The 14,964-nt window shown below is 39.4% G+C and overlaps 1 protein-coding gene and 1 pseudogene across 1 annotated transcript; both read right to left on the bottom strand.

Annotated features, from left to right (window-relative positions):
* Positions 1-6,173: 6,173 nt before the first annotated feature.
* On the bottom strand, positions 6,174-7,514 carry LOC144752876 (glycosyltransferase family 92 protein F49C12.5-like; annotated as a pseudogene).
* A 4,292-nt stretch (positions 7,515-11,806) lies between these two features.
* On the bottom strand, positions 11,807-13,147 carry LOC144752875 (uncharacterized). The gene is given in 1 exon segment (XM_078640705.1): positions 11,807-13,147. A coding segment is annotated over 1 exon segment (1,341 nt).
* Positions 13,148-14,964: the final 1,817 nt, after the last annotated feature.

The raw sequence follows: 14,964 nt of genomic DNA, 5'->3' as shown, positions 1-14,964 counted from the left end.
AGTCCGTGGACATTGAGCCCAAGACCCTGCCGCGTTGAGAATTGAACCCTGGTCCCGGGCCAGACCTCTGCCTCAGGGTTTGCCGCTCTAATCGGTGAGCCACACTTCTCCAGTGTCCCAATTGTTTTACATCCTTATACCTACTTGGTGAATCAGGAAGGGACAAATAAATGCATCTCTATCATGGGACACATTGTACTCATTCCAAGTCTGAGGCAGCACTTGTTTGCTGCACGTTCTATTAACAAAGAATCAGAACTGGTGCAAAATATTTTTACACAATTTATACTCATTAGAGAATGTTATAAGCTTACACACTTTGTGGCTGATTATGAGTTGCACAGTGCGGAGTGCTCAGAATTATGGGAGTTGGAATTGATGGTTCTAGTCAGGTATCACTTCCACGCACCATGCACTTATGAGTTCAAGGCCCGGAAATGGTAATACCCATGTGACCAGTGGTCAACAGGCTCTTTTCTGTGTAGTTATCCCTGATTCTGGGGATGTTTCAGCTCCCAATTACCACCTAATTTGTGTAAGTCGTAAATGTGAGTGAGCAGAGACAAGGGGCCTCATTTATGAAAAGTGACGCTTCGCTGCGTGAAAACAGCGATGCGTCACTTTTCACTGCGTCCTCCTTGCGACACCAATGATGCGTCATATTAACAGTATGATGCATCATGATGCAAGGAGTTACAGATGCATCAGTATTTCTGACGTATCTGTATTGCACAAAAGTGACACAACTCCAGCAATCCATCCTTTCACATGGGGCAAGGGAAATTTACGCATTTGTATCCTAGAAGTTGCACAGTGAAATCCTATAGATTTCACTGCGTCACTTCCATGACCCTTTCTTGCGTCAGAACGCCCCCCCTGCATACATTATACCTGGCGTAGGTATAATGTAGCGCAGGGGTTTACAAAGTGACGCATCTAGGTAGATGCGTCAATTTGTAAATATGGTGCAACAAGGCACATTTTTTTACGCATAAAAGTGACGCATGGCCTCATAAATGAGGCCCAATGTGCCTGTATGTTCAATAGTGCACTCTTGATGAATGAAAGGATTGGTGTAGGTTTTACTAGGTGTGGAAATGAGCTGTTTCGGCCTGACATGGCCATCTTCTGGAGGTGGAGTTGTTCTGCCCAGCTTTCTCACAAATCCCTAACAACCGCAAGGTCAGCAGTTAATGAAAACCAAATCTGGTTGGATTCTGAAAGCACCACTATTGAGCAATCCTATGCAACAACCACAGCACCCTGAGAAGTCCGGGAAGCGACGTGCAGCACTTTATGGACGTTGTACACAAGTAAACAAATAAATCCATCCTTACCTTTTTGGACTGCTGCCATAACTACCTCCAAATAAACCTATACACATCTTCAGAAGGTGTCACTGACTTCATTCTACGGCCTCCTTCGGTTAATCATATTGCATTTGTACATTGCAGACTTTTGATGAAGATCTCGCTTTCATTAATTTCGACTGTTGCAAACATCAGTCCAATAATACCGTGTGACCTTACACTGGTCACACAGTGTACAAAACTTTAGTTGTACAACTGTAAGCCAGTGGTCCAGTGCAGAACGCCATTACTTCTATGCAGGAAATAACACACGTCCAGTGGTTGAAAACCACTTTCAAATGCCATCGCCCCGACAGAAACAAAATTAAATTATAGGCAGAAACTTCAAACATGCTAAGTCAGTCATAGTTTTCACTTTCGTGTTTCTATAAAATTTGGGGGCATATTATCAAGGACCGGTGTTAAAATTATCGCAGTTTTATCGGCAGGAAACTGCCGATAAAACGGCGATAATGGGCTTGATCATACACTCTTATTAATTCCCATAGAAGCCCATGTTGTGGTGTTAACATGGGCTTCTATGGGAATTAACAAGAGCGTATTATCAAGCCCATTATCGCCGTTTTAGCGGCAGTTTCCTGCCAATAAAACGGCGATCATTTTAACACCGGTTCTTGATAATATGCCCCATAATGTTTTTCTTGGCTGGCCTGTTTTCTCATGTGCACGTCGGCCGGATGTATGATGATACATCGCTAACCGCCACAACGGCAGCAATGACCACGCAGTTTTTACATCGGCAAAGACATCACATCGCACGCATTCTCTGCGCATGCTGTCCCCACGCTATTTTAGTGTCTCTGCTGCTTTTGGCTAATACAACGCAGTTCACGAAATCGCATGTTATTAAATTGTTTTTCCCATGTGTTTATTAAGTATCATTATTTAAGTCAATACTAGTGATGGGTGCACGCATCTGCCATCTTCCATGTTCGTGCCCCCCCATGTCATGTTGCATCTGTGAGTCTATCAGCTTCAATAATATGTTTTTATTTTGAGCAAGTGATAATTATCTATAGTAAAAAATGTCTTTCCATAATGTAACCACCTCGATAATAAATACATGTACATTCCTTGCAAGTGATGATTATCTATAGTTTAAAATTTATTTTCATAATGTAACCATATGTCATTGCATATGATGTCTGCCCCGTGGCAATGGTATAGGTATGTCATTGCAGGTATGCAACGTTTACAACGACATTTTTACAACGCACTACCATTACAACGCAGGTATTACCACGCATACCATTACAACGCATTGCGCTGGGGGGCGCTTTCGGGTAAGTAATAAGTTTAATTTTCTATCCAACACCTTCCCTAGTGTCCACGGGGACTGGAGTTGGAATAGAAAATTATACTTACCACTACTCAGCACCTCTAAGCGCTATGCGTTGTAACGGTATTCGTTGTAAATACCGCGTTGTAAAGGTATGCATGGTAAAAGTATGCGTTGTACCGTCATACATCCGTCATTGCATAATGTCTGTCCTTTGGATATGGATTGTTAATAAATAACTTTATATAATTTAGCTCATAATGTCTGCCCCGTTTGCATACGCATATGATGTCTTGTCTGCCCCGTTTGCATATGCATAAGATGTCTGCCCCGTGGCTATGGTATGACGTCATCATGTCATAATCCGTTAAGTGCCCCATGCTGTCATCTTCCGTGTTCGTGCGTTTTTATTTTGAGCAAGTGCATGTCATCTGTAGTTAAAAATGTATTTCCCTAATGATGTCTGCCCCGTGGCGCATATGATGTCTTGTCTTTTGTGTAGTTAAATATTTATTTCCCTAATGTATGTTGTCTGCCCCGTGGTGCATATGATGTCTTGTTTTTTGCTATGGTATGACGTCATGATGTCATAATCCGTGACGTGCCCCGTGCTGTTAAACATTTATTTTCCTAATGTATGATTTTGAGCAAGTGCATGTCTTGTCTTTTGCTATGGTATGGCATCATGATGTCATAATCCGTCACATGCCCCGTGCTGTTAAACATTTATTTTCCTAATGTATGATGTCTGCCCCGTGGCGCATATGATGTCTTGTCTTTTGCTATGGTATGACGTTATCATGTCATAATCCGTCACGTGCCCGTGCTGTCATCTTCCGCGTTCATGCTGTCATAATCCGTGACCTTCCATCTCCCATCTCCCATGTCATCGCAGCAAGCATTGTCATGGCTAGCGATGTTATTGTCAATGCGCATTAGTAGCATGCGGTCTAAAAGCATGCGATGTAAAGCCTCCTGCGATGTGAAAGTCGCGTTGCGATGGCAGCACGTGAAAACACCGTTGTTGTAATGGGTGTTTACCATGTCGTCCCATATGCCTGTTACTCTTGTATGTAATAGACAACAGATTGAATAAATGGGGTTCAAAGTTTACAAGTTGACATATGAATGAATGGGTTTCAAAGTTTACAAGTTAAGAAAGATGACTGTGGTTCACAGTTTACAAGCTAACATAAATTCATGTGGTTGAAAGTTGACAAGTTTATATGGGTGAATGTGTTTCAAAGCTTACACGTTAACAAATGAATGAATGTTGTTTTCAGTTTACAAGTTGATAAGGATGACCGTGGTTCAAAGTTTACAAGCTAACATGAATGAATGTGGTTGTAAGTTTACAAGAATAAATGTGGTACAAAGTGTACACATTAACATATGAATGAAGGGGTCTCAAAGCTTACATGTAAACGAATGAATGAATGTTGTTTAAAGTTTACAAGTTAATAAGGATGACTATGGTTCAAAGTTTATAAGCTAACATGAATGAATGTGGTTGAAAGTTTACAAGCTACTAAGGATGAATGTGGTACAACGTGTACACATTAACATATGAATGAATGGGGTTCAAAGCTTACACGTTAACAAATGAACGATTGTTGTTTAAAGTTTATAAGTAAATAAGGATAACTGTGGTTCAATGTTTACAAGCTAACATGAATGAATGTGGTTGAAAGTTTACCTGTAAACAAGAATGGATGTGGTACAAAGTGTACACATTAACATATGAATAAATGTGGTTTAAAGTGTACAAGTTAACATGGATGACTGGTTAAAAGTTTACAATTTAACATGAATTCATGTAGTTTACAAAGTAACAAGAATGAATATGGTTAAATGTTTACAATTTAAAATGAATGAATGTGGTTACAAGTTTCAAGGTAACATTTGAATGAATGTATTTCAAAGTTAGCATATAACTAGGGATTAAGGCCTGAATAGCAATGTTTGTGGTTAAGATGTCGTGGGCTTGCTGTCACCCAAGTGTCAACAAAGTTGTTTTATACAAGTGGTCGAGGGTTCTAAAGGTTTCAGATGCAAACACTGATTGTAAAATATCCATTCATTTGTTAATTCCTGTGCAATAATGATGGGTGAGATGGTACAAAGAGACATTTGGGTACATTGTAGTAACGTTAGTGTTTATATAATGCAAAGTGCATTCTTCAAGCCAACATTTCTCTTGTCTGGTGGACATTGTCCATCTCCAGATATCTACAAATATTCTAATGTAGAGCAATGTCAGTCATAGATGCAACTACTTGTTCATAAAATTGTTTATATTACTTTCACACTTGTAGAACAGAACTGGAGTTCAGACCACATGAGTCTGGGCTCTTCGTGTCCTTGAGGTTGTATTCTTTTTTTTCTAGGATCATTGGGGATAAAGTAAGTGATACCCACTCATACAACCGGTCCTTGTCCTATATATGTTTTGGGCTCCTAAGCTCCCTGAAAAGATTCTTACCTCTCCTGTCCGTCGAATGCAAGAAAACAGTAATCCAGGCTCTGATCGCTTCCAGACTTGATTATGGTAAGGCACTTTACTTGGGTCTCCCTGAATAGCTCCTTAGTAGGCTTCATGTGGTGCAGAATGCGGCAGCTAGAACAATTCTCATCCTTGCCCCAAAAACCGGTATTACCCCACATTTGAAGGCGCTCCATTGGCTCCCCATCAAAAAGAGGATTCTTTTTTAAACACTGGTCCTGGCTCATAAATCCCTTCATGAGAAAGGAGTGTACCTTAGGAGGAGCATTGTGCTTCTGCCCCTGCCAGGAAATTACGGTCAACTCATGGCTCTCTAGCCAGAAATCCTAAAATACACTGGGCCAGAACTGGAGGCATATCCTTCTTTTACCTTGTAGCGATGGCCAGGAACAATCTCTCCTTGGAACTTTGTCCCATTTTTGGGATATCGGTCTTCAAGTAAATTTACAAACTTGGCACTTTCAACAAGATTGATAGGAAAATCACCGATGTTCAGCAGGCAACTTTGCAACTCATCACCAAGGCACTCTTTGGAGTATGCGTGCACTTTACAAATGCCTTTCATTTAATTTCATTGCATTTCATTTCAATACCAGTAAGTCTTCAGTTCCATGAATGATGTCTGTACGCTGTAGACTATGGGTCTGTGCACAGACGTGGTTGTGACCATTTCTCGCAGGCAGACGTTTCAATAGAAATTTGTCGGTTCAACTACCCTGCCAAACAAAACATGACTGTCCTATTTTGATCTGCTTTTATAATTCATGCACAAGTACAAGTGAAGTTGCTATCTGTTTGTCAAGGTGTTGCAATATTGTAATATTGAAACCTTTTTTACAGTGTGGAGTGAGTGATAGGAAGAGTGCACTCTGTAAACATTTAGAGTATCCTACACCCTGAGCTCTCATCCTTTCCAAAGGCTTCTGTTGATGCAACCAATGCACCAATGATTCACGTTGATGCAAAAGTGATGCAGGAAGTGCCTCTTGAAACCACTTAGGGAAAATACTTAGGATTACTTTTACTGACCAGAACTCTCCTTTGAAATTAATACTTAAACCATGCCTTTATCCTTTCTTAATTTGGTGATTAAATCTATGGCGTTATTAACATTTTGAGTTAAAGGTTCCTTGTATCTCCAGATTGTAGTATCCCTAATGAGTTGCTCTTTAGGATGCGGTGGCTGAGGCGTTTTTTTGCAATGGCGCAGTATTGCGATGTCACTCGAAACCAAATGATTTCCACCAGAGGCCATCCATACTTTGTGAATTGAGATTCGGGTCACTTTCCTTGCAATGACCAGCATTTTCTGGTTTAAATAATTTTCTGCCTTAGGCTCCCGGTGAACGCACTGCAACATATTGACCCCCGGGGTCCTATGCCAATACGGCATGCTTACGGTTGAGTCGAGGACTGTGCTGGGGAACACATGGTTTTCAAACAGGAAAGTGGCTATTCTGGAGTATTGTTCTTGGAGGTTTTCCATCATACTATGCCAATCCTTGTGTTTAAAGGGCAGAATTATTTCATCAATGTCATTGAACAATAGGAACTTGGTCCTGTACATGTTTCTGTAAAGGCAATCATTCAGGGCTGCGACCTGTCCATAATAGCCAATGTTGGTGGCATCTGAAGATGAGTGTTTCCACCTCTGAGACACGTGGAAGTAGAGATCGATTGGCCAGCGTATCACCTCCAGGGTACCTTCTTCAGTATAATACTGCAGGACTTCCTCAATGGCTTCAGAGCAGCAGTTGTGGTACAAAGTGTAGATCATGACTTTTTGAGCCCCAAGCAACTTATACAATTCTATAGTTTGAATGAACTGCAGGACGTTGCTATAGCTACCATACAACGTAGAGATGCATATCCTAAAGTCTTCATCCAATGGCCTTTGTCTAAGATTTTTTATTTGAAACACAGGCAGCTGATCTATCCTCCCTTCCGAGGACCAATGAACGGACAAGTACTCGGGGTTGCAGTCCTCTGGCATCGAACAAACAACATCAGCAGTTCCGTAGGGAAATCCAAACCTGTCAGAATGGAAGTCTATCTCAGCACTGGTGATAAAGGTATATCTTGGGTGTGTCGTACAGTGAAACCAACAATAGAGCTCCTTCACATCGTGATAGTGGACAATAGCGATGACACGAACAATGTTCCTCTCTCTATTGTCATAGTATGCGTTGAGCACAAATGTCCTGTTGTCATTTAATGGTGTGATACTGTCATCAACAATTTCTGTAATGTTGCATGTTTGAAAAGAAATTTTAATTTTTGGAAAATGGCGAACAAGAAAAAGTATGTAGAATGTAAAAATGCAAACAGTAGTCCGGAACAACCATTTTATACAACGTGCCATTGTGTCCTTTCAGGTACCATAAGCAAATCTGTGAACAAGAAGAAAATAAATTACAAAGAGATTAGTACATGGAAAAATATGGTATGCAATCGCATTGCGACAAAAAAACATTTTATGAATATATAAAAAACAATTTAGATATGTGTTAAATTCTGCAGTCATAGCTAATTCAATTAAAAAGTTGCTGATAATCTATAAAGAGTAGTTTGGGGAAAAAGAGAAAATGTTATCCTTATCTTAAATTGGGCCCAAAATTATGATGGAAAATCGTTTTGGGAGCCTATAAACAATTTATAACGGAAATTATGCAGACACAACAAGGGGATACTGCATGGTGTCAGGATGGCTCTTGCTTCCATGCTATATTTTTCAGCAGAAGTGCAATACTAGTGATGGGTGCACGCATCTGCCATCTTCCATGTTCGTGCCCCCCATGTCATGTTGCATCTGTGAGTCTATCAGCTTCAATAATATGTTTTTATTTTGAGCAAGTGATAATTATCTATAGTAAAAAATGTCTTTCCATAATGTAACCACCTCGATAATAAATACATGTACATTCCTTGCAAGTGATGATTATCTATAGTTTAAAATTTATTTTCATAATGTAACCATATGTCATTGCATATGATGTCTGCCCCATGGCAATGGTATAGGTATGTCATTGCAGGTATGCAACGTTTACAACAAAAATTTTACAACGCACTACCATTACAACGCAGGTATTACCACGCATACCATTACAACGCATTGCGCTGGGGGGCGCTTTCGGGTAAGTAATAAGTTTAATTTTCTATCCAACACCTTCCCTAGTGTCCACGGGGACTGGAGTTGGAATAGAAAATTATACTTACCACTATTCAGCACCTCTAAGCGCTATGCGTTGTAACGGTATTCGTTGTAAATACCGCGTTGTAAAGGTATGCATGGTAAAAGTATGCGTTATAACGTCATACATCCGTCATTGCATAATGTCTGTCCTTTGGATATGGATTGTTAATAAATAACTTTATATAATTTAGCTCATAATGTCTGCCCCGTTTGCATACGCATATGATGTCTTGTCTGCCCCGTTTGCATATGCATAAGATGTCTGCCCCGTGGCTATGGTATGACGTCATCATGTCATAATCCGTTAAGTGCCCCATGCTGTCATCTTCCGTGTTCGTGCGTTTTTATTTTGAGCAAGTGCATGTCATCTGTAGTTAAAAATGTATTTCCCTAATGATGTCTGCCCCGTGGCGCATATGATGTCTTGTCTTTTGTGTAGTTAAATATTTATTTCCCTAATGTATGTTGTCTGCCCCGTGGCGCATATGATGTCTTGTTTTTTGCTATGGTATGATGTCATGATGTCATAATCCGTGACGTGCCCCGTGCTGTTAAACATTTATTTTCCTAATGTATGATTTTGAGCAAGTGCATGTCTTGTCTTTTGCTATGGTATGGCATCATGATGTCATAATCCGTCACATGCCCCGTGCTATTAAACATTTATTTTCCTAATGTATGATGTCTGCCCCGTGGCGCATATGATGTCTTGTCTTTTGCTATGGTATGACGTTATCATGTCATAATCCGTCACGTGCCCGTGCTGTCATCTTCCGCGTTCATGCTGTCATAATCCGTGACCTTCCATCTCCCATCTCCCATGTCATCGCAGCAAGCATTGTCATGGCTAGCGATGTTATTGTCAATGCGCATTAGTAGCATGCGGTCTAAAAGCATGCGATGTAAAGCCTCCTGCGATGTGAAAGTCGCGTTGCGATGGCAGCACGTGAAAACACCGTTGTTGTAATGGGTGTTTACCATGTCGTCCCATATGCCTGTTACTCTTGTATGTAATAGACAACAGATTGAATAAATGGGGTTCAAAGTTTACAAGTTGACATATGAATGAATGGGTTTCAAAGTTTACAAGTTAAGAAAGATGACTGTGGTTCACAGTTTACAAGCTAACATAAATTCATGTGGTTGAAAGTTGACAAGTTTATATGGGTGAATGTGTTTCAAAGCTTACACGTTAACAAATGAATGAATGTTGTTTTCAGTTTACAAGTTGATAAGGATGACCGTGGTTCAAAGTTTACAAGCTAACATGAATGAATGTGGTTGTAAGTTTACAAGAATAAATGTGGTACAAAGTGTACACATTAACATATGAATGAAGGGGTCTCAAAGCTTACATGTAAACGAATGAATGAATGTTGTTTAAAGTTTACAAGTTAATAAGGATGACTATGGTTCAAAGTTTATAAGCTAACATGAATGAATGTGGTTGAAAGTTTACAAGCTACTAAGGATGAATGTGGTACAACGTGTACACATTAACATATGAATGAATGGGGTTCAAAGCTTACACGTTAACAAATGAACGATTGTTGTTTAAAGTTTATAAGTAAATAAGGATAACTGTGGTTCAATGTTTACAAGCTAACATGAATGAATGTGGTTGAAAGTTTACCTGTAAACAAGAATGGATGTGGTACAAAGTGTACACATTAACATATGAATAAATGTGGTTTAAAGTGTACAAGTTAACATGGATGACTGGTTAAAAGTTTACAATTTAACATGAATTCATGTAGTTTACAAAGTAACAAGAATGAATATGGTTAAATGTTTACAATTTAAAATGAATGAATGTGGTTACAAGTTTCAAGGTAACATTTGAATGAATGTATTTCAAAGTTAGCATATAACTAGGGATTAAGGCCTGAATAGCAATGTTTGTGGTTAAGATGTCGTGGGCTTGCTGTCACCCAAGTGTCAACAAAGGTGTTTTATACAAGTGGTCGAGGATTCTAAAGGTTTCAGATGCAAACACTGATTGTAAAATATCCATTCATTTGTTAATTCCTGTGCAATAATGATGGGTGAGATGGTACAAAGAGACATTTGGGTACATTGTAGTAACGTTAGTGTTTATATAATGCAAAGTGCATTCTTCAAGCCAACATTTCTCTTGTCTGGTGGACATTGTCCATCTCCAGATATCTACAAATATTCTAATGTAGAGCAATGTCAGTCATAGATGCAACTACTTGTTCATAAAATTGTTTATATTACTTTCACACTTGTAGAACAGAACTGGAGTTCAGACCACATGAGTCTGGGCTCTTCGTGTCCTTGAGGTTGTATTCTTTTTTTTCTAGGATCATTGGGGATAAAGTAAGTGATACCCACTCATACAACCGGTCCTTGTCCTATATATGTTTTGGGCTCCTAAGCTCCCTGAAAAGATTCTTACCTCTCCTGTCCGTCGAATGCAAGAAAACAGTAATCCAGGCTCTGATCGCTTCCAGACTTGATTATGGTAAGGCACTTTACTTGGGTCTCCCTGAATAGCTCCTTAGTAGGCTTCATGTGGTGCAGAATGCGGCAGCTAGAACAATTCTCATCCTTGCCCCAAAAACCTGTATTACCCCACATTTGAAGGCGCTCCATTGGCTCCCCATCAAAAAGAGGATTCTTTTTTAAACACTGGTCCTGGCTCATAAATCCCTTCATGAGAAAGGAGTGTACCTTAGGAGGAGCATTGTGCTTCTGCCCCTGCCAGGAAATTACGGTCAACTCATGGCTCTCTAGCCAGAAATCCTAAAATACGCTGGGCCAGAACTGGAGGCATATCCTTCTTTTACCTTGTAGCGATGGCCAGGAACAATCTCTCCTTGGAACTTTGTCCCATTTTTGGGATATCGGTCTTCAAGTAAATTTACAAACTTGGCACTTTCAACAAGATTGATAGGAAAATCATCGATGTTCAGCAGGCAACTTTGCAACTCATCACCAAGGCACTCTTTGGAGTATGCGTGCACTTTACAAATGCCTTTCATTTAATTTCATTGCATTTCATTTCAATACCAGTAAGTCTTCAGTTCCATGAATGATGTCTGTACGCTGTAGACTATGGGTCTGTGCACAGACGTGGTTGTGACCATTTCTCGCAGGCAGACGTTTCAATAGAAATTTGTCGGTTCAACTACCCTGCCAAACAAAACATGACTGTCCTATTTTGATCTGCTTTTATAATTCATGCACAAGTACAAGTGAAGTTGCTATCTGTTTGTCAAGGTGTTGCAATAATGTAATATTGAAACCTTTTTTACAGTGTGGAGTGAGTGATAGGAAGAGTGCACTCTGTAAACATTTAGAGTATCCTACACCCTGAGCTCTCATCCTTTCCAAAGGCTTCTGTTGATGCAACCAATGCACCAATGATTCACGTTGATGCAAAAGTGATGCAGGAAGTGCCTCTTGAAACCACTTAGGGAAAATACTTAGGATTACTTTTACTGACCAGAACTCTCCTTTGAAATTAATACTTAAACCATGCCTTTATCCTTTCTTAATTTGGTGATTAAATCTATGGCGTTATTAACATTTTGAGTTAAAGGTTCCTTGTATCTCCAGATTGTAGTATCCCTAATGAGTTGCTCTTTAGGATGCGGTGGCTGAGGCGTTTTTTTGCAATGGCGCAGTATTGCGATGTCACTCGAAACCAAATGATTTCCACCAGAGGCCATCCATACTTTGTGAATTGAGATTCGGGTCACTTTCCTTGCAATGACCAGCATTTTCTGGTTTAAATAATTTTCTGCCTTAGGCTCCCGGTGAACGCACTGCAACATATTGACCCCCGGGGTCCTATGCCAATACGGCATGCTTACGGTTGAGTCGAGGACTGTGCTGGGGAACACCTGGTTTTCAAACAGGAAAGTGGCTATTCTGGAGTATTGTTCTTGGAGGTTTTCCATCATACTATGCCAATCCTTGTGTTTAAACGGCAGAATTATTTCATCAATGTCATTGAACAATAGGAACTTGGTCCTGTACATGTTTCTGTAAAGGCAATCATTCAGGGCTGCGACCTGTCCATAATAGCCAATGTTGGTGGCATCTGAAGATGAGTGTTTCCACCTCTGAGACACGTGGAAGTAGAGATCGATTGGCCAGCGTATCACCTCCAGGGTACCTTCTTCAGTATAATACTGCAGGACTTCCTCAATGGCTTCAGAGCAGCAGTTGTGGTACAAAGTGTAGATCATGACTTTTTGAGCCCCAAGCAACTTATACAATTCTATAGTTTGAATGAACTGCAGGACGTTGCTATAGCTACCATACAACGTAGAGATGCATATCCTAAAGTCTTCATCCAATGGCCTTTGTCTAAGATTTTTTATTTGAAACACAGGCAGCTGATCTATCCTCCCTTCCGAGGACCAATGAACGGACAAGTACTCGGGGTTGCAGTCCTCTGGCATCGAACAAACAACATCAGCAGTTCCGTAGGGAAATCCAAACCTGTCAGAATGGAAGTCTATCTCAGCACTGGTGATAAAGGTATATCTTGGGTGTGTCGTACAGTGAAACCAACAATAGAGCTCCTTCACATCGTGATAGTGGACAATAGCGATGACACGAACAATGTTCCTCTCTCTATTGTCATAGTATGCGTTGAGCACAAATGTCCTGTTGTCATTTAATGGTGTGATACTGTCATCAACAATTTCTGTAATGTTGCATGTTTGAAAAGAAATTTTAATTTTTGGAAAATGGCGAACAAGAAAAAGTATGTAGAATGTAAAAATGCAAACAGTAGTCCGGAACAACCATTTTATACAACGTGCCATTGTGTCCTTTCAGGTACCATAAGCAAATCTGTGAACAAGAAGAAAATAAATTACAAAGAGATTAGTACATGGAAAAATATGGTATGCAATCGCATTGCGACAAAAAAACATTTTATGAATATATAAAAAACAATTTAGATATGTGTTAAATTCTGCAGTCATAGCTAATTCAATTAAAAAGTTGCTGATAATCTATAAAGAGTAGTTTGGGGAAAAAGAGAAAATGTTATCCTTATCTTAAATTGGGCCCAAAATTATGATGGAAAATCGTTTTGGGAGCCTATAAACAATTTATAACGGAAATTATGCAGACACAACAAGGGGATACTGCATGGTGTCAGGATGGCTCTTGCTTCCATGCTATATTTTTCAGCAGAAGTGCAAAACTAGAAGCTAATCCAGGCTGGGCATATTTCCTTAGTGTAATTAAAAGACCAATTGTTAAGTAAAATGCTTCCTACATTGCATTTAAGGAATCACAATTTGCGATTCCCTAAATGCATTTGCAAAATAGGGAATCGCAAATTTTGAGATTGAGGGTTTTTTTTAATACATTGCACACAGCTAAATTGCGATGGCAAACACTGAAATTCTGTGAATTTCAGCGTTTGTGATCGCAATTTAGCTTGATACATATGCCCCTAAAGGACTTATCTGTGAATCCTAATTAAACTCAAATATTTGCCTATCGCTGATCAAAGGGCACTTTGTAGTTGAACCTTGGGAGGTGATAAAGTAGCCACAGCTATTTGGGAGACTGGAAAGAACAGTCGGCCAGATCCAAAACACAATAAAAATCTGTAGAATTAAAAGCAGCTAAACCTTGTTAAAAACCTTAACAACATTATTCACCTCCTAATAAGCTTGGTGACCGAGTCAGTTGAGATGGGGATTGGGTTGATTAAAATGGCATATATTTTCTATTGATTACACATTAGGTGCATTATATATTGTATGGTACTTGCAATAAGGCAAATGGGATATCCATTATGTTTGTGACAGAGCACCTGTCCCCTGACTCTAAATCAAGCTCAAAATATTGTTAAAGATGTAATAATGTACTTCAAGTTTCTCTCAAATCTATTCTTTGGCTGAGATTGGCAAAATTAAAAAAGCACATTCTCATTGAAATACAAAAAATATCAAAGAGTTTTTGATCATCTGGGGATTAAAGATCTTTGGGAGGGTGAGGTGTCTTAACCTGTGCTTAAAGAGATTAGTAAAGAAAAGATTAGAGAACTTCATTTCAGTGCAGCCATTTCTGTACAGTCAGAAAGTCCCAATTTACTCAGTTAACATATACTGCCTTATATCCTCAGCCGTACTTGACCAACCCCTTGAAACAACAAATTTGCCCTAAGATGTAGCGCATTGTTTGCTACTACTTTCTATTATTGACATATGATAGGGCTAGTTAAATCGAGATAAATTCAAGTGTCGCTGTTGAAAATTAAGTGTCGCCAAGGCCAACTTGATCTGCATTTTCCCTGATTTACAGAACAAATGTAAAAGATTCTTGAGTCCCATGTTTTGAAACTGCAGATAAGAATAGCGCATCAAGCAATTTACTATTGTGTAACTATAACAAATGGGCAATCAATTTGCAGATGAACAAAATTTACAGATACGTGTTTGTCAAAACTAGTCTATGAGGATAGAAAGGCATTTTCTACTAAGTAAAATGTTCTTGTCTTACAATCAAAGGATTCTGTGTTAAACTATGAATGAATTGGGATGTATATTGGATTACTCTTTGCTGTTATTGAAACCGAACAAGGGTATAAAGAAAATAGGTTAGATTGTTGGTCTTCTTTAAC

This window comes from Lissotriton helveticus, chromosome 5_1 (assembly GCF_964261635.1).
Source record: "Lissotriton helveticus chromosome 5_1, aLisHel1.1, whole genome shotgun sequence".
NCBI classification, from domain to species: domain Eukaryota; kingdom Metazoa; phylum Chordata; class Amphibia; order Caudata; family Salamandridae; genus Lissotriton; species Lissotriton helveticus.
The sequence above is the reverse complement of the archived record's forward strand: the minus strand, read 5'-3'. Positions and strand labels throughout refer to the sequence as shown.